This window comes from Watersipora subatra, chromosome 5, assembly GCF_963576615.1.
Source record: "Watersipora subatra chromosome 5, tzWatSuba1.1, whole genome shotgun sequence".
Lineage (NCBI taxonomy): Eukaryota > Metazoa > Bryozoa > Gymnolaemata > Cheilostomatida > Watersiporidae > Watersipora > Watersipora subatra.
The window spans coordinates 31,873,563-31,894,779 of record NC_088712.1 but is presented as its reverse complement, the minus strand read 5'-3'; the positions used below and the strand labels follow the sequence as shown (position 1 = coordinate 31,894,779).

General features: G+C 36.3%; 2 protein-coding genes across 4 annotated transcripts in view; one reads left to right on the top strand and one right to left on the bottom strand.

The window, feature by feature from the left end:
* The window catches only part of LOC137397285 (kinesin-like protein KIF21A), a 194,491-nt gene that overhangs the window by 7,951 nt on the left and 165,323 nt on the right, over positions 1–21,217 (top strand). The window lies entirely within an intron of this gene.
* LOC137396792 (kinesin-like protein KIF21A) lies at positions 185–21,009 on the bottom strand. Of its 3 annotated transcripts, none has more exons than XR_010978611.1 (7): positions 20,899–21,009; positions 20,247–20,534; positions 18,789–19,713; positions 18,520–18,601; positions 8,971–9,132; positions 8,583–8,753; positions 185–309 (listed from the first exon to the last, which is right to left on the bottom strand). XR_010978611.1 is itself a non-coding variant. In XM_068083102.1 (7 exons), exons 4-7 carry the CDS (start codon positions 18,520–18,522, stop codon positions 277–279), a joined length of 369 nt encoding a protein of 122 aa, XP_067939203.1. In that variant the 5' UTR covers positions 18,523–18,601; positions 18,696–19,713; positions 20,247–20,534; positions 20,899–21,009; the 3' UTR covers positions 185–276. The 3 variants fall into 3 exon arrangements, 2 of the variants coding, with proteins under 2 accessions (XP_067939203.1, XP_067939202.1); XM_068083102.1 differs by having other exon boundaries at positions 18,696–19,713; XM_068083101.1 differs by having other exon boundaries at positions 18,741–19,713.

The following is a 21,217-nucleotide window of genomic DNA, read 5'->3' as shown; positions in this document are numbered from 1 at the left end:
TCATAGAACTTTACAACTGATCAAATACCATAGAACAATAGAGAAAATTCATAGCTTTCTATCAAAGCTAGGCATTTCTTAATGTTTACACACAAAATTAAAATTACATTTAGTCAGGAAAAATGGAAGAACTCTAAGAACGTACCTCAAGCTGAATCATTATTTCGCAATTCATGAATTTATACTCTTGCTGATCAGAACTGCCTTCAAAACTGTCACCATCTATCGGGTGGCGATAACTGTAGATGGTGCAGGTATAGAACTTGGCATGAAAGATTACGTATAACTGACATTCCTCCTCGGCGAGCACTAAAGAAAACAGGAAAATGTGACAGTTCTATAGTGCAACAGTGTACAGCAGCTCATCAGTTTACCACCTGAAAAAAATATAACAGAACTCTTGTGTTACTAACTACTAGTAATAGAGGTTTAATAAAAGACTTTATACACTTCACCAATGATGGAGAATAACAGACTTTATACACGTCACATATAATGGAGAACAACAGATTTTATACACAACACCACTAATGGAGAATAACAGACTTTATACACGTCACGAATAATGGAGAATAAAAGACTTTATACACTTCACCAATAATGGAGAATAACAGTCGTTGTACACGTCACCAATGATGGAGAATAACCGACTTTATAAACTTCACCAACAATGGATAATAACAGACTTCATACACTTCACCAATAATGGAGAATTAAAGACTTTATACACTTCACCAATAATGGAGAATAACAGACTTTATACACGTTACATATAATGGAGAATAACAGACTTTATACACGTCACCAATGATGGAGAATAACATACTTTATACACGTCACCAATAATGGAGAATAACAGACTTTATACATGTCACAACAATGGAGAATAACAGACTTTATACATGTCACCAATAATGGAGAATAACAGACTTTATACAGGTCACATATAATGGAGAATAACAGACTTTATACACAACACCAGTAATAGAGAATAACAGACTTTATACACGTCACCAATAATGAAGAATAACAGACGTTATACACGTCACCAATAATGGAGAATAACAGAATTTATAAACATCACCAATAATGGATAATAACAGACTTCATACACTTCACCAATAATGGAGAATAAACGACTTTATACACTTCACCAATAATGAAGAATAACAGACGTTATACACGTCACCAATAATGGAGAATAACAGAATTTATAAACATCACCAATAATGGAAAATAACAGACTTCATACACTTCACCAATAATGGAGAATAAAAGACTTGATACACTTCACCAATGATGGAGATTAACAGACTTTATACACTTCAACAATAATGAAGAATAACAGACTTTATACACTTCACCAATAATGGAGAATAACAGACTTTATACACATCACCAACAATGGAGAATAACATACTTTATACACGTCACTAATAATGGAAAATAACAGACTTCATACACTTCACCAATAATGGAGAATAAAAGACTTGATACACTTCACCAATGATGGAGATTAACAGACTTTATACACTTCAACAATAATGGGAATAACAGACTTTATACACGTCACCAACAATGGAGAATAACAGACTTTATAAACTTCACCAATGATGGAGAATAACAGACTTTATACACTTCATCAATAATAAAGAATAACAGACTTTATACAATTCACCAACAATGGAGAATAACAGACTTTATACATGTCACCAATAATGGAGAATAACAGACTTTATACACGTCACATACAATGGAGAATAACAGACCTTATACACAACACCAGTAATAGAGAATAACAGACTTTATACATGTCACCAATAATGGAGAATAAAAGACTTTATAAACTTCACCAATAATGGATAATAACAGACTTCATACACTTCACCAATACTGGAGAATAAAAGACTTTATACACTTCACCAAAAATGGAGATTAACAGACTTTATACACGTCACAAATAATGGAGAATAACAGACTTTATACACGTCACTAACAATGGAGAATAACATACTTTATACACGTCACCAATAATGAAGAATAACATACTTTATACATGTCACCAACAATGGAGAATAACAGACTTTATACATGTCACCAATAATGGAGAATAACAAACTTTATACACGTCACCAATAATGGGGAATAACAGACTTTATAAACTTCACCAATAATGGATAATAACAGACTTCATACACTTCACCAATGATGGAGAATAAAAGACTTTATACACTTCACCAATGATGGAGAATAACAGACTTCATACACTTCACCACTAATGGAGAATAACAGACTTTATACGTGTTACCAATAATGAAGAATAACAGAATTTATACACGTCACCAATAATGGAGAATAACAGACTTTATACACTTCACCAATAATGGAGAATAAAAGACTTTATACACGTCATCAATAATGGAGAATAACAGACTTTATACACGTCACCAAAAATAGAGAATAACAGACTTTATACACGTCAACAATAATGAAGTATAACAGACGTTATACAAGTCACCAATAATGGAGAATAACAGACTTTATACACTTCACCATTAATGGATAATAACAGACTTCATACACTTCACCAATAATGGAGAATAACAGACTTTATACACTTCACCAATAATGGAGAATAACAGACTTAATCCACTTCACCAATAATGGAGAATAACAGACTTTATACATGTCACCAATAATGGAGAATAACAGACTTTATACACGTCACCAATAAAAGAGAATAACAGACTTTATACACTTCACCAATAAAGGAGAACAACAGACTTTATACATGTCACCAATAATGGAGGATATACGACTTTATACACTTCACCAATAAAGGAGAACAGCAGACTTTATACATGTCACCAATAATGGAGAATAACAGACTTTATACACGTCACCAATAATAGAGAATAACAGACTTTATACACTTCACCAACAATGAAGAATAACATACTTTATACACGTCATCAATAATGGAAAATAACCGGCTTCATAGACGTCACCAATAATGGAAAAAAACACACTTTATACACGTCACCAATAATAGAGAATAACAGACTTTATACTCATCACCAATAATGAAGATTAACAGACTTCATACACGTCACCAATACTGGAAAATAACAGACTTTATACACTTCAATAATAATGGAGAATAACAGACTTTATACACTTCACCAATAATGGAAAATAACAGACTTTATACACGTCACCAATAATGGAGAATAACAGACTTTATACATGTCACCAATAATGGAAAATAACAGACTTTATACATGTCACCAATAATGGAGAATAACAGACCTCATACATGTCAGCAATAATGGAGAATAACAGACTTTATACACTTCACCAACAATGGAGAATAACAGACTTTATACTACTCACCAATAATGGAGAATAACAGACTTTATACACTTCACCAATGGTGAAGAATAACGTACTTCATACATGTCACCACTGATGGAGAATAACAGACTTTATACATGTCACCAATAATGGAGAATTACAGACCTTATACACGTCACCAATAATGGAGAATAACAGACTTTATACACTTCACAAATAATGAAGAATAACATACTTTATACACGTCATCAATAATGGAAAATAACAGACTTCATAGACGTCACCAATAATGGAAAATAAAAGACTTTATACACTTCACCAATAATGGAGAATAACAGACTTCATACATGTCACCAATAATGGAGAATAACATATTTTATACACTTCACCAATAATGGATAATAACAGACTTTATACACTTCACCAATAATGGAGAATAACAGACTTTATACACTTCACCAATAATGGAGAATAACAGACTTAATCCACTTCACCAATAATGGAGAACAACAGACTTTATACATGTCACCAATAATGGAGAATAACAGACTTTATAAACTTCACCAGTAATGGAGAATCACAGAAGTTATACACTTCACCAATAATGGAGGATAACAGACTTTATACCTGTCACCAAAAATAGAGAATAACAGACTTTATACAGGGCACCAATAATGGAGAATAACAGACTTGATACATGTCACCAATAATGGAGAATAACAGACTTTATACACGTCGCCAATAATGGAGAATAATAGACTTCATACACTTCACCAATAATGGAGAATAACAGACTTCATACACATCACAAATAATGGATAATAACAGACGTTATACACTTCAATAATAATGGAGAATGAAAGACTTTATACACTTCACCAATAATGGAGAATAACAGACTTTATATTTGTCACCAATAATGGAGAATAACAGACTTTATACATGTCACCAATAATGGAGAATAACAGACCTCATACATGTCACCAATAATGGAGAATAACAGACTTTATACACTTTACCAATGGTGAAGAATAACATACTTCATACACGTCACCACTGATGGAGAATAACAGACTTTATACATGTCACCAATAATGGAGAATAACAGACCTTATACACGTCACCAATAATGGAGAATAACAGACTTTATACACTTCACAAATAATGAAGAATAACATTCTTTATACACATCATCAATAATGGAAAATAACAGACTTCATAGACGTCACCAATAATGGAAAATGACAGACTTTATACACTTCACCAATAATGGAGAATAACAGACTTCATACATGTCACCAATAATGGAGAATAACATATTTTATACACTTCACCAATAATGGATAATAACAGACTTCATACACTTCACCAATAATGGAGAATAACAGACTCTATACACTTCTCCAATAATGGAGAATAACAGACTTAATCCACTTCACCAATAATGGAGAACAACAGACTTTATACATGTCACCAATAATGGAGAACAACAGACTTTATAAACTTCACCAGTAATGGAGAATCACAGACTTTATACACTTTACCAATAATGGAGAATAACAGACTTTATACCTGTCACCAATAATGGAGAATAACAGACTTTATACATGTCACCAATAATAGAGAATAACAGACTTTATACAGGTCACCAATAATGGAGAATAACAGACTTTATACACTTCACCAATAATGGAGAATAACAGACTTCATACATGTCACCGATAATGGAGAATAACAGATTTTATACACTTCACCAATAATGGATAATAACAGACTTTATACACTTCACCAATAATGAAGAATGACAGACCTCATACATGTCACCAATAATGGAGAATAACAGACTTTATACACGTCACCAATAATGGAAAATAACAGACTTTATACAGGTCACCAATAATGGAGAAAAACAGACTTGATAAATGTCACCAATAATGGAGAATAACAGACTTTATACACGTCACCAATAATGGAAAATAATAGACTTCATACACTTCACCAATAATGGAGAATAACAGACTTCATACACGTCACCAATAATGGAGAATAACATACTTTATACACTTCAATAATAATGGAGAATAAAAGACTTTATACACTTCACCAATAATGGAGAATAACAGACTTTATACATGTCACCAATAATGGAGAATAACAGACCTCATGCATGTCACCAATAAAGGAGAATAACAGACTTCATACACTTCACCAACAAGGGAGAATAACAGACTTTATACTTCTCACCAATAATGGAGAATAACTGACTTTATACACTTCACCAATGGTGAAGAATAACATACTTCATACACGTCACCACTGATGGAGAATAACAGACTTTATACATGTCACCAATAATGGAGAATAACAAACCTTATACACGTCACCAATAATAGAGAATAACAGACTTTATACAGGTCACCAATAATGGAGAATAACAGACTTGATACATGTCCCCAATAATGGAGAATAACAGACTTTATACACGTCACCAATAATGGAGAATAATAGACTTCATACACTTCACCAATAATGGAGAATAACAGACTTCATACACAACACCAATAATGGAGAATAACAGACTTTATACACTTCAATAAAAATGGAGAATAACAGACGTGATACACTTCACCAATAAAGGAGAATAACAGACCTTATACATGTCAACAATAATGGAGAATAACAGACTTTATACCTGTCACCAATAATGGAGAAAAACAGACTTTATACACTTCAATAATAACGGAGACTAACAGACTTTATACACTTCACCAATAATTGAGAATAACAGACTTTATACTTGTCACCAATAATGAAGAATAACAGACTTTATACAATTCACCAATGGTGAAGAATAACATACTTTATACACGTCACCACTGATGGAGAATAACAGACTTTATACATGTCACCAATAATGAAGAAAAACAGACTTTATACACGTCGCCAATAATGGAGAATAACAGACTTTATACACTTCACCAATAATGGAGAATAACAGACTTCATACACGTCACCAATAAAGGAGAATAACACACTTTATACACGTCACCAATAATGGAGAATAACAGACTTTATATATGTCACCAATAATAGAGAATAACAGACTTTATACAGGTCACCAAAAATGGAGAATAACAGATTTTATACACGTCACCAATAATGGAGAATAACAGACCTTATACATGTCACCAATAAAGGAGAATAACACACTTTATACACGTCACCAATAATAGAGAACAACAGACTTTATACATGTAACCAATAATGGAGAATAACAGACTTTATAATCTTCACCAGTAATGGAGAATCACAGACTTTATACACTTTACCAATAATGAAGAATAACATACTTTATACACGTCATCAATAATGGAAAATAACAGGCTTCATAGACGTCACCAATAATGGAGAAAAACACACTTTATACACGTCACCAATAATAGAGAATAACAGACTTTATACTCATCACCAATAATGGAGAATAACAGACTTTATACACGTCACCAAAAATGGAGAATAACAGACTTTATACACTTCACCAATAATGGAGAATAACAGACTTTATACACTTCACCAATAATGGAGAATAACAGACTTCATACATGTCACCAATAATGGAGAATAACAGATTTTATACACTTCAACAATAGTGGATAATAACAGACTTTATACATGTCACCAATAATGGAGAATAACAGACTTTATAATCTTCACCAGTAATGGAGAATCACAGACTTTATACACTTTACCAATAATGAAGAATAACATACTTTATACACGTCATCAATAATGGAAAATAACAGGCTTCATAGACGTCACCAATAATGGAGAAAAACACACTTTATACACGTCACCAATAATAGAGAATAACAGACTTTATACTCATCACCAATAATGGAGAATAACAGACTTTATACACGTCACCAAAAATGGAGAATAACAGACTTTATACACTTCACCAATAATGGAGAATAACAGACTTCGTACACTTCACCAATAATAGAGAATAACAGACTTTATACACTTCACACCAATAATGGAGAATAACAGACTTAATCCACTTCACCAATAATGGAGAATAACAGACCTTATACATGTCACCAATAATGGAGGATAACCGACTTTATACACTTCACCAATAAAGGAGAACAACAGACTTTATACATGTCACCAATAATTGAGAATAACAGACTTTATGCACGTCACCAATAATAGAGAATAACAGACTTTATACACTTCACCAACAATGAAGAATAACATACTTTATACACTTCACCAATAATGGAGAATAACAGACTTTATACCTGTCAACAATAATAGAGAATAACAGACTTTATACGGGTCACCAATAATGAAGAATAACAGACTTGATACATGTCACCAATAATGGAGAATAACAGACTTTTTACACGTCACCAATAATGGAGAATAATAGACTTCATACACTTCACCAATAATGGAGAATAACAGACTTCATACATGTCACCAATAATGGAGAATAACAGACTTTATACACTTCAATAATAATGGAGAATAAAAGACTTTATACACTTCACCAATAATGGAGAATAACAGACTTTATACTTGTCACCAATAATGGAGAATAACAGACTTTATACATGTCACCAATAATGGAGAATAACAGACCTCATACATGTCACCAATAATGGAGAATAACAGACTTTATACACTTCACCAACAATGGAGAATAACAGACTTTATACTTCTCACCAATGATGGAGAATAACAGACTTTATACACTTCACCAATGGTGAAGAATAACATACTTCATACACGTCACCACTGATGGAGAATAACAGATTGTGAGGTCTGTTATTCTATATAGTTCATATATGTTATCTCATTCTTCATATAGAAGAATGAGATAACATGAGGTGCCATGAGATAACATGAGGTGACATGAGATAACATGAGGTGCCATGAGGTGACATGAGATAACATGCGCTAGACGTATCAACAAAAGGCAAATAGTACATCGCCGTCTGAGCAACAAGCAGTTATCTACCCTGCAATTGCTCATTTAACATTGTCTAGTTTTATCTCAGCTATAAGTTACGACCAGGTTAGTGCTATGGCCCAGCTATAAGTTGTTCTTCAGTAACTAATATTCGCCACCAGAATACTGTCCAGAAATGAAAATCATTCTGAAGCAAATTTGGCAGATTGATTAGGACCAAGAGGTTAAAAAAAACGATGCAAACATTTACCTTGGGAGAGAAGAGAAGAGCTGCTGACTTGTGCCTAGAAGCAGAAGACGATGAAGTTTTGCCAGATGAATTTTTATGGGAGAGGTTTGCCCTATTTTTGGCCATCACCCTAGAAGAGGCGGACGAGTCTCTTTGTCTTTTCCTCCACTGACTGACCTCTTCGTGCTTGCGCTGGCAACACAATACGCTGACTTATGCAAAGGCTAGGATAAAATAAAAATGATTTATATGTCAAGGATACATGAAATGTCGATGGCTATCCCAAGCCACCTACTTTTTACGACAGAATTAATTAAAACATCAGTAGACTGTTATATTCGTCCTGTAATTACTGAAGGCACTCTTTGAAAACTTAGAGACCAACATTTGAGTGTTGTTAAAGACCAACCTTGAGTATGGCATCTTCCTGTCTGTTTTGCAACTCCAACATGCGCACCTGATTGTCTCGTTGCCGCGTCTCTTTTTCCAGCTGTAGCAGCTCCTTATTCTTTCGTTGGTCACTAATCTTATTCTTCTCTAACTCCGTCTTCATCTGTGCCATCAGTCGCACCTGCAATAGCATCACCATAGTTGTCGAGATCTCCAAAACCAAGATCATGTGGTGGTGCAATAGTCAACACAACACATTACGAAGATCCCAAAAAACTCATACGCCAAACAATTATTTCCCATTCAAACTTTTCCCTGACTAACACAGATATAAATATAGTAGTGATGTCTCTCTGTGTAGGATTAAGTAAGACATAAATAAATATAGTGGTGATATCTCTTTGTGTAGGATTAACTAGCACATATAAATATAGTGGTGATATCTCTGTGTAGGATTAACTAACACATATAAATATAGTGGTGATATCTCTGTAGGATTAACTAGCACATATAAATATAGTGGTGATATCTCTCTGTGTAGGATTAACTAGCACATATAAATATAGTGGTGATATCTCTCTGTGTAGGATTAACTAGCACATATATAAATATAGTGATGATATCTCTCTGTGTAGGATTAACTAGCACATATAAATATAGTGGTGCTATCTCTTTGTGTAGGATTAACTAACACATATAAATATAGTGGTGATATCTCTCTGTGTAGGATTAACTAACACATATAAATATAGTAGTGATATCTGTGTGTAGGATTAACTAACACAGATATAAATATAGTGGTGATATCTCTGTGTGTAGGATTAACTAACACATATATAAATATAGTGGTGATGTCTCTCTGCGTAGGATTAACTAACACGTATAAATATAGTGGTGATATCTCTGTGTAGGATTAACTAGCACATAAAAATATAGTGGTGATGTCTCTCTGTGTAGGATTAACTAACACATATAAATATAGTGGTGATAACCCTGTGTAGGATTAACTAGCACATATAAATATAGTGGTGATATTTCTCTGTGTAGGATTAACTAACACATATAAATATAGTGGTGATATCTCTGTGTAGGATTAACTAACGCATATAAATATAGTGGTGATATCTCTGTGTAGGATTAACTAGCACATATAAATATAGTGGTGATATCTCTCTGTGTAGGATTAACTAACACATATAAATATAGTGGTGATATCTCAGTGTAGGATTAACTAGCACATATAAATATAGTCATGATATCTCTCTGTGTAGGATTAACTAACACATATAAATATAGTGGTGATATCTCTGTGTAGGATTTATTAGCACATATAAATATAGTGGTGATATCTCTATGTGTAGGATTACCTAGCACATATAAATATTGTGGTGATATCTCTCTGTGTAGGATTAACTAGCACATATATAAATATAGTGGTGATATCTCTCTGTGTAGGATTAACTAGCACATATAAATATAGTGGTGATATCTCTCTGTGTAGGATTAACTAACACATATAAATATAGTGGTGATATCTCTCTGTGTAGGATTAACTAACACATATAAATACAGTGGTGATATCTGTGTGTAGGATTAACTAACACATAAATAAATATAGTGGTGATATCTCAGAGTGTAGGATTAACTAACACATATAAATATAGTGGTGATATCTCTCTGTGTAGGATTAACTAACACAGATATAAATATAGCGGTGATTTTTCTCTTTGTAGGATTAACTAACACAGCTTTTGTATCGGTCAGCAAGCCTACCTTTATCTTCTTCATCTCATTCAGTTCAGTACTGAGGTCCCTGATGCGCCAGTCGTAGACAACTTGGTTCTTCATCATTTTGGCGTGCTCCTTCTTGGCAGTATTTACCTGATTGAGCTCCTGTTGCATGGTATCCAGCCGTTTCTCAAACTCCATTTTAACTTTGTGCACCTGTTCCTCCGACTGCTGCTTCTTGCTGCCTGAAAACAGAACTCACATAACAGTTTATTTCATTTGTATTTGCTATCCTGGTAACTGCTGTCCGGTTACGAATTAGCTGGTTGCAAAGCTAGCTACACGTTAAGATTATCAAACGCATACCAATTACTATCTAAATGACAGATTATTACACCAAAGCCATAGCACTGTATAGACTGAACTTTATAACTTGTTAAGAGCTAGCTGATTAACTATTAACAGCTGATCTAACATATACTAGCTATACCAGCTGATCTAACATATACTAGCTATAACAGGAGGTTACCTAAGCTGCTTAGGACCTGGTCTCGTTCTCGTTCAACAGCCATTATTTGGTCCTGCAAGTTGAGCATTTCATCCTCGTAATACTGACGAATTGTTTGCAGTTGTCGCTGGCTCCTTTTGAGTTCTTTAATCATTGTTTGTTTAAATGAAATCTCTCCTGTCAGCTCTGCCAGGTCTTCTTGAAGATGGTCAGACTCTACAAGAATTAGAAATGATAAAAACCAGCTGATTATATCAAGTGATGAGCATATGAAGGTTTTAGCAATACTTTCGACCAGTATTCATATGGGTAGAATAGCACCAGTGTATATACGTATATGGGTAGAATAGTTGCCAGTGTATATACGTATATGGGTAGAATAGTACCGCTATCTATACGTATATGGGTAGAATTGTACCGGTATCTATATGGGTGCTATTCTACCTAGTATAGATACTGGGTAGAATAGTATCTATATGGGTAATCTTGGCCTTGACCTTTAAACGGTTGCATCTTTAAACTGAAAGCAGCTGTCATATATGTTATAGCAGTTGTTATATATGTTATAGCAGTCGTTATATATGTTATAGCAGTTGTTATATATGGTATAGCAGCTGTTATATATGTTATAGCAGCTGTTATATATGTCAAAATATGATGCTAGTAAGCGATCAATGAAAGTAATCTAGACTTGCACACTACAACATTTGAAGCAAAGTTTGAAGAAAAATAATGATAATTCCGATGACAGTCACGCAGACTCGGACAGACACACATCCAAAAGAATGCTAACAACTCCAAAGACACATACACATAGCACGAGGACAGATGCACAGACTTGCATAGACACACACATGCATGTTCACACATACAAACAAAACGCATACACATACAAGCGCGCACACACACACACACGTGGACGCACATGCATACACACACGCACACACACACACGCACGCACGCACGCACACACACACACAGGTATTCAAACACACATTAAATAGTGTTAAATGTATCTTTTACTTGCGGGTATAAAACTTGTTTTTAAAGTGCACGGTAACCTCTTGACAGATTAAAACAGCTTCGCGTGATTGAATAAAGTTCCCCACATTAAATCTCGCGAAATTGCCGCATTTGGAAAAATGTTTGCAGAGCTTTGATGGTAACTCAAATAATAGTCACGCAGACACAGAGACGGACAAATACATTTATATACTTGCTCAGAACAGACACAGACATAAACGTGCAAAGGCATACATACAGACACGGACAGCGACACACACACACACGCGTGCACACCCAAACTCAGATACACAAACATACAAAGATGTACAGACACAGCTGTGCACAAAAATACACAAGCTCACACGCAGAGACACACACAGAAACACACTTGGGCGATTAAACAGACACACACTTGCACACACACATAGTCAGACTCACATACGGTCACGCACACACAGTCATGCGCAAACACGCTTGCACACACCAAACTCCCACCAACATGCATGCACAAACAAACACACTTATGTAACAGGATACATGTATGTACCACTAAATGCATCGGATTTGATTCGTTTATCAATCGCCAAATGTTCTATTGATAGTTCACCGTAGCAGCTTGATAACGGTCCCAAATAGTGACAGTTTGATAGTTCCAACTGTACCTTCAACCTTCGAGTTGAAAGGCCGTCCTTGAAGATTATGGTAACATCTTGACAAACTTGAAAATCTTGTTGTTATTGAACAAAATTCACCTTGGCGTACCTGCAACATTTGGAGCAAATTTTGAAAAAAAATAATGATAATTCCGATGACAGTCACCCAGACACAGACAGACACACATTCAAAAACCTGCTAACAACTGCGAAGACACATACACATAGCACGAGGACAGATGCGCAGACCTGCATAGACGCATGTATACATGTTCAAACACACGAACAAAACGCATACACATACAAGCGCACACACACACACGTGGACGCACATGCATACACACACGCACACACACAGGTATTCAAACACACATTAAATAGTGTTAAATGTATCTTTTACTTGCGGGTATAAAACTTGTTTTTAAAGTGCACGGTAACCTCTTGACAGATTAAAAAAGCTTCGCGTGATTGAATAAAGTTCCCCACATTAAATCTTGCGATATTGCCGCATTTGGAAAAATTTTTGCAGAGCTTTGATGGTAATTCTAATAATAGCCACGCAGACACAGAGACGAACAAATACATTCATATACTTGCTATACACAACAGACACAGACATGAACGCGCAAAGACATACACACAGACACAGACAGCGACACACACACACACGCGAGCAAACACACCCAAACTCAGATACACAAACATACAAAGATGTACAGACACAGCTGTGCACAGAAATACACAAACTCACATGCAGAGACCCACACAGAAACACACTCAGGCGATCAAACAGACACACTTGCACGCACGCATAGCCGCACACACATACAGTCACACACACGCAGTCTTGCGCAAACGCACTTGCACACACCAAACTCCCACCAACACGCATGCACAAACAAACACACTTATGTAACAGGATACATGTATGTACCACTAAATGCATCGGATTTGATTCGTTTATCAATCGCCAAATGTTCTATTGATAGTTCACCATAGCAGCTTGATAACGGTCCCAAATAGTGACAGTTTGATAGTTCCAACTGTACCATCAACCTTCGAGTTGAAAGGCCGTCCTTGAAGATTATGGTAACATCTTGACAAACTTGAAAATCTTGTTGTTATTGAACAAAATTCACCTTGGCGTACCTGCAACATTTGGAGCAAAATTTGAAAAAAAATAATGATAATTCCGATGACAGTCACCCAGACACAGACAGACACGCATTCAAAAACCTGCTAACAACTGCGAAGACACATACACATAACACGAGGACAGGTGCGCAGACTTGCATAGACACACACATACATGTTCACACATACAAACAAAACGCATACACATCCAGGCGCACACACACACGCATAGAAACACATGGATACACACATGTATACACACATGCACACACACACGCACACATACGTGTATGCAAAACACACATTAAATGGTTTTAAATGTATGTTTTACTTTCAGGTATAAAACTTGTTTATAAAGTGCACTGTAACTTCTTGACAGATTAAAACAGCTTGGCGTGATAGAATAAAGTTCCCCACATTAAACCTCGCGATATTGCGCCATTTGAAAAGATGTTTGCAGAACATTGATGGTAATTCTAATAATAGCCACGCAGACACAGAGACGGACAAATACATTCATATACTTGCTCAGAACAGACACAGACATGAACGCGCAAAGACATACACACAGACACAGACAGCGACACACACACACACACACACGCATGCAAACACACCCAAACTCAGATACACAAACATACAAAGATGTACAGACACAGCTGTGCACAGAAATACACAAACTCACATGCAGAGACCCACACAGAAACACACTCAGGCGATCAAACAGACACACTTGCACGCACGCATAGCCGCACACACATACAGTCACACACACGCAGTCTTGCGCAAACACACTTGCACACACCAAACTCTCACCAACACGCATGCACATACACACGCGTTTATGTAACCAGATACATGTATGTACCATTAAATTCAACGGATTTGATTTTTTTATCAATCGCCAAATGTTCTTTTGAGAGTTCACTGTGACAGCTTGATAACGGTCCAAAATAGGAACAGTTTGATAGTTCCAACTGTACCTTCAACTTTCGAGTGAGAAGCTGTCCTTGAAGATTATAGTAACCTCTTGACACACTTTGAAATTCTTGTTGTTAATGAACAAAATTCACCTTGGCGTACCTGCAACATTTGGAGCAAAGTTTTAAAAAAAATAATGATAATTCTGATGACGGTCACGCAGACACGGACAGACACAATCCAAAAGAATGCTAACAACTGCGAAAACACATATGCATAGCACGAGGACAGATGCGCAGACTTGCATAGACACACACATGCATGTTCACACATACAAACAAAACTCATACACATACAGGCGCGCACACACACACACACACACACACACACGTGGATACACATGCATACACGCATGCACACACACAGGTCTTCAAACACACATTAAATAGTGTTAAATGTATCTTTTACTTGCACGTATAAAACTTGTTTTTAAAGTGCACGGTAACCTTTTGACAGATTAAAACAGCTTGGCGTGATTGAATAAAGTTCCCCATATTAAATCTCGTGATATTGCACCATTTGGAAAAATGTTTCCAGAGCTTTGATGGTAACTCTAATAATAGTCACGCAGACACAGAGACGGACAAATACATTCATATACTTGCTCAGAACAGACACCTGCCATAAACGTGCAAAGGCATACACACAGACACGGACAGCGACACACACAAACACACACGCGCGCAAACACACCCAAACTCAGATACACAAGCATAGAAAAATGTACAGACACGGCTGTGCACAGAAATACACAAACTCACACGCAGAGACACACACAGAAACACACTTGGGCGATTAAACGAACACACACTTGCACACACACATAGTCAGACTCACGTACGGTCACGCATAGCAGTCATGCGCAAACACGCTTGCACACACCAAACTCCCACCAACATGCATGCACATACAAACACACTTATGTAACCGGATACATGTATGTACAAGTAAATGCAACGGATTTGATTCGTTTACCAATCAATGTTCTATTGAGAGTTCACAATAGCAGCTTGAGAGAGGTCCCAAATATTGACAGCTTGATAGTTCCAACTGTACCTTCAAATTTTGAGTTAAAAAGCCGTCCTTGAAGATTTTAGTAACCTCTTGACAGACTTTGAAGATCTTGTTGTGATTCAACAAAATTAACCTTGGCAAACCTGCAATATTTGGAGCAAAGTTTGAAGAAAAATGATGATAATTCCGAAGACAGTCACGCAGACACGGACAGACACATATCCAAAAGCATGCTAACAACTGCGAAGACACATACACATAGCACGAGGACAGATGCGCAGACCTGCATAGACGCATGTATACATGTTCAAACACACGAACAAAACGCATACACATACAAGCGCACACACACACACGTGGACGCACATGCATACACACACGCACACACACAGGTATTCAAACACACATCACAGTTGTAGCTTTCATCGCAATGGAAGCTACAAGTAGAATAGGTATGACATAATCCACAGTTGTAGTTTTCATTGCAATGGAAACTACGAGTACAATAGGTATGACATGACCCACAGTTGTAACTTTCAATGCAAGGGAAGCTACAAGTAGAATAGGTATGACATGATCTACGGTTGTAGCTTTCATTGCAATCGAAGCTACGCGTACAATGGTTATGACACGACCCACAGCTGTAGCTTTCGCTGCTATGGAAGCTACAAATACAATAGATATGACATGACCCACAGTTGTAACTTTCCTTTCAACGGAACCAACGAGTACAATAGGTATGACATAGTCCACAGTTGGAAAATTCATTGCAATGGAAGGTACTAGTACTATTAACTAGTCTGAAAACTGACCTATAGCTAGCAGGTTAACTAGTCTGAAAACTGACCTTTAGTGAGCAGGTTAACTAGTCCGAAAACTGACCTTTAGCAAGCAGGTTAACTAGTTTAAAAACTGACCTTTAGCGAGCAGGTTAACTAGTCTGAAAACTGACTTTTAGTGAGCAGGTTAATTAGTCTGAAAACACACCTATAGTAAACACACCCATATTTGGTTTCATTCGAAGTAATGTAATGATATTCATTCTACTACATGTATGTATGTATTGCTAATGTTTAAACTAAGAAAAAGTCAAGTGGCAGTTGGTGCTGTGCCTATGAATGTTCAAGCAATCCTGAGAAATGCCGAAATCGAGCGTTGCACCGCTTTACAAACAAGAAACGAGCTGAAACCCGTAATGCTTGCCTAAGGCACTGCGAAGACAGAATTGGACTCCAACATCGAGCTCTGTATTATGCAGTGGATTATTATTGTTATGGTTACTCAGTTTTTATTGTGGTTATTGTGCTTATTGCTCGAGTGTTTATCTATATAAATACTTTTCCATAAACAAATATTTCCATAATTTCATGGAAATGGATATGGAAATTTTATTATGCAAATAATATGAAATTGTTATAGAAATAATATAGAGATAATATAGAAGTGTTATGGAAATGAAAATAGTATGGAAGTGTTATGGAAATGAAAATAATATGGAAATGGAAATAATAGAGAAATGGATTATAGAAATATAAAAAATACAGTGCTTTGAGATCAAATATCAAAAGCAGCTTTCCTTAAAAGATCAAAAATTGAATAATGCAGAATTGAATAAGAAAAAGACACTCCTAGACTTCTCGAAAAATAACATCGATAGTAATGCATATTGTTTATAAGGGCTAAATATGTGTGCCTTATGGAATCGGATACTTATCGAATCGGACAGAACATAGGATGAAAACTTTTTTTCTTCTTCTGAAAATCGATATACAGAGCTAAAATCTTTCACACTGTTTGGAAACTAGGTACTTATTAACCACACAAAAATCATTATGTTTGATGCAGAAGTTTTTGAGATATGTCCATCGGTTAATATAAACAAATATTTTTACAGCTTAACATTTGACAATTTAGTGAATAAGCTGCTACACCAAAATGCTTGTTCTTGGTGTCAAATTGAAGCTCAGAATGTGTTTCTAGCAGCCATAAAACAGAACTTTGATAACAATTTGCAAAAAAATTGTAAGCCAAAATATTTATGTCGATCGATATGACAAGACTGACCTATAATTTACGGAATAATAAAGAAGGTGCCAATTTTAGCCAAAATCTGTTACTATCACCTGATTCTACACAAAATTCTGAATATACAAGTAAAATCTCATGACAATATCACATAATCTCTTCTTTCTATAGTCTCCGGTAGCATATGGAGTCACAGAAAAAGCACATTTAAGAAAAATGACTTTGAAAAAAAACTTTATGCCGCTGCCTCTGTTGCTCAGTAGTCGTGCGACGTATTGTTGACTTGCTTAGGCAGATAAATGGGACAAATCTCAACTTTTTCAAGAGATTGTTCCCAACCAACTGCAAAAGAAAGTAAACCTTACCAATGCTATCTTCAACTTCTGCTCTTTATCCTGCTGTCTCTGCTGCTCAGTAGTTCTGCGACGTGCTGTTGACTTACTGCTACAGACAATACACCTTTTTCTCAAATCTTTCAAAAGAAAAAAGCCAATGACCTACAGGAGGAAGTAAACCTTACCATGATGTTGACTGATTCTGTCTTTACTGATGCTCCGGCTCTTCAACCTCTGCTCATCTCGCATGCAACTATTTATTCTAACCTACAAACAAACCAAAATACATTTGCACTCTAAAAATACTTCCGTCTACTACTATTGAATACTACTATGTATAATACTCTAATTAGCACTTCACCATTCCGTTGAATTAAGCACCAAACTTTCCGGCCGCATAGGTTACCCCTTCTTTTTGACGCTGTCTTTGCTGCTCAGTAACTCTGCGACGTACTTTTGACTTCCTCTGACTGCTACTGACAATCTTTCTCTTCAATCTGTGCTCATCTTTGGCTTTTACATGCAGCAATGACTTCTCACCTACAAGCAAACCAAAATACTTCAGTACCCTGAATACTTCAGTCTGACCACTATTGAAGACCATCACAGCCATCGTCACACTCACTGTCACTGCACGCTTACCATGCCACTGGGACTTCGGGTAACGTCGCCAGATTTCCCCATTCAAACACTCATTCGCATTCTGTGTGCCGACCTTCGCACACCGCTCCAACGATCTCTCGTCTGACAATCTCTCGTACACAGGCAGGATCACAGTCAACATTGCATTTGGTAAGTCAGGTTTTGAAAGTGACTTGCTGGGATTATTATACCAACACCAGCTATCACGAGGGCAATAAATAGGCTGCGGGTGCAAGGCTTCAGACATGATGTGATATGGCGCGGCCAACATTTCTCTTTTCATTCCATCAATGTTACCGGGATTCTGACTGATGGCTTTGCGATAGTAAGACTGCAAAGAGGTCATCACGGTTTCTGTAAGCTTGCCTTTCCTGGAAATAGGCGTCGCCGATTTACTATATGAAACTTGAGTTTTTTCAAATGAGTCGTCAAATGTTTAGCAACATGATTTATGTGCTCTTCCTCCTTGACACTGACATTACCATACACATTCAGACTACACACCGCATCATACGCTGCACTGTCACCATCACAAAGAAAAACAGTATAACGTGAAGGCCCTGTTGTAGATCTCTGCCAAATAATCTTTGCTGCTTCTCTCTCCATAGCACCGCTCGAGCCATCATGGTTCTTCTCGCAAGCATCTTGGTGTTTCTTCCAGAACTCGTCGTAATCACTGTCATCCTTCTTCGGTCCTTTCTCACATACCTGGCAGTAGTTTGACATCACTTCAAAGTCTACAACATATCCAGTAAGAACATCTATAGCAACAAATACACCATTGTGTGAACTATTTCCACGCTTCTGCCATGTACCGTCATAACTTACAGCTATATCTACAGTATCTACATCAGTACTACGTCTATCAAGCTTCAGATACTCTTCCTTTACAATATTCCTAATGATTCTAAAACGATCCTCTAAAACTGTAGAACATGCAGTAGATGCCTAACTTAGCAAAGTATGAAGCACTCGTAATAGGCAGTAGTAAATTTAAATCCGAAATAAAGCTACTTGAATGTTCATAACCTACCCCGTTACTCTTACAAGAACAAACAAACCTATCGTTTATATCATAAGCCTTACCATTTACCACACTCGAGGATGTGTGCTGCGACATAACTATGGTCTTACAATCATTACAAACTACTTCAAATAAACTAGACATACCATATACTCTATCAGTCTCAACTAACCCTACATTAGTACTACAACAGACGGAACACATTATATGAGAAACTAAGCTATATAAGAATTCAATGCTCACTACCCTAAAGCTGCTTGCCCTGACAGTGCTTGCAGCGGTATCACCAGAAGTAGTGTCAGCACCAGCAGAAATTGGCGAGCCAGCAGGATACTTCTTGAAAGTCTCCAGCTTGCAATTGGACGCAGAAACTGGAGCGGCAGCAGAAACTGAAGTGGCAGCAGAAACTGAAGTGGCAGCAGCAGAATCTGAAGCAGCGGCAGAATCTGGATCAGCGCAAACTGGAGCATAAGATGTAGATGGTGCTGATGAGAGAAGAGATGTACTCGGCGGTGGTGTGATCGCATCAACTTTCTACAAATAAAAAATAATTTATGCTTAGAAGTTATTAGTTGCAGATAATTATTTTTTGCTGAGACTTCATATTTATCTTGGGTTCATATTATGCGATGTATACAGCATACTGAAGCACCACAGCTAACTTTACCACTGATAGAAAGGCCTAATAGGAAACCTTCAACGTTAATGTTTTGTATCGAATAGCATAACATCAACTCGGTATCGTCGATACATAACCAACTATTTGAATTGTTTGGTTAGCCTAATGAAATGGATAGTAGCTGAAAAGATTTCTAGTACCGAATTAAAACTAGTCATATTAACTAAAAATTGAATCAAAAAAATTACTAATAAAAAATAGCAAAACGATAATGCTAACCTAGCCATAGGTCTTTTTAGATGGAAAGACTCGTCTTCTTTTCTTCTTCCCAAACGCAATGGCTGAATAGGACTTCACTGTAGATCAAAATATAAAAGTAGAGCGTGTGTGGGAGCTTTGCAAAACGATAAGGAGCTATGTATTATGCAAATAAAGAGGTCGTAAGGGTTGCATTTTTGCGGTTTTCTTGCGGTTTGTATTATTACAGGGTGTCCATAAAAAGCTTATTGTAGAGTTTTGTCTTAGTTTCTGTCAATAAAATGCATACATGTTGAAAAAGCACATTCTACTGCTTACAGTGCTTCATAAATCGGCAATA

Excerpts from the sequence above, each read along its gene's own strand:
- LOC137396792 (XM_068083102.1), bottom strand. Across the intron at positions 8,754-8,970 it reads AGGAAGATGCCATACTCAAG|CGCAAGCACGAAGAGGTCAG; the intron begins GTTGGTCTTTAA and ends TTGTGTTGCCAG. Across the intron at positions 310-8,582 it reads CTCTTCTCTTCTCTCCCAAG|TGCTCGCCGAGGAGGAATGT; the intron begins GTAAATGTTTGC and ends TGTTTTCTTTAG.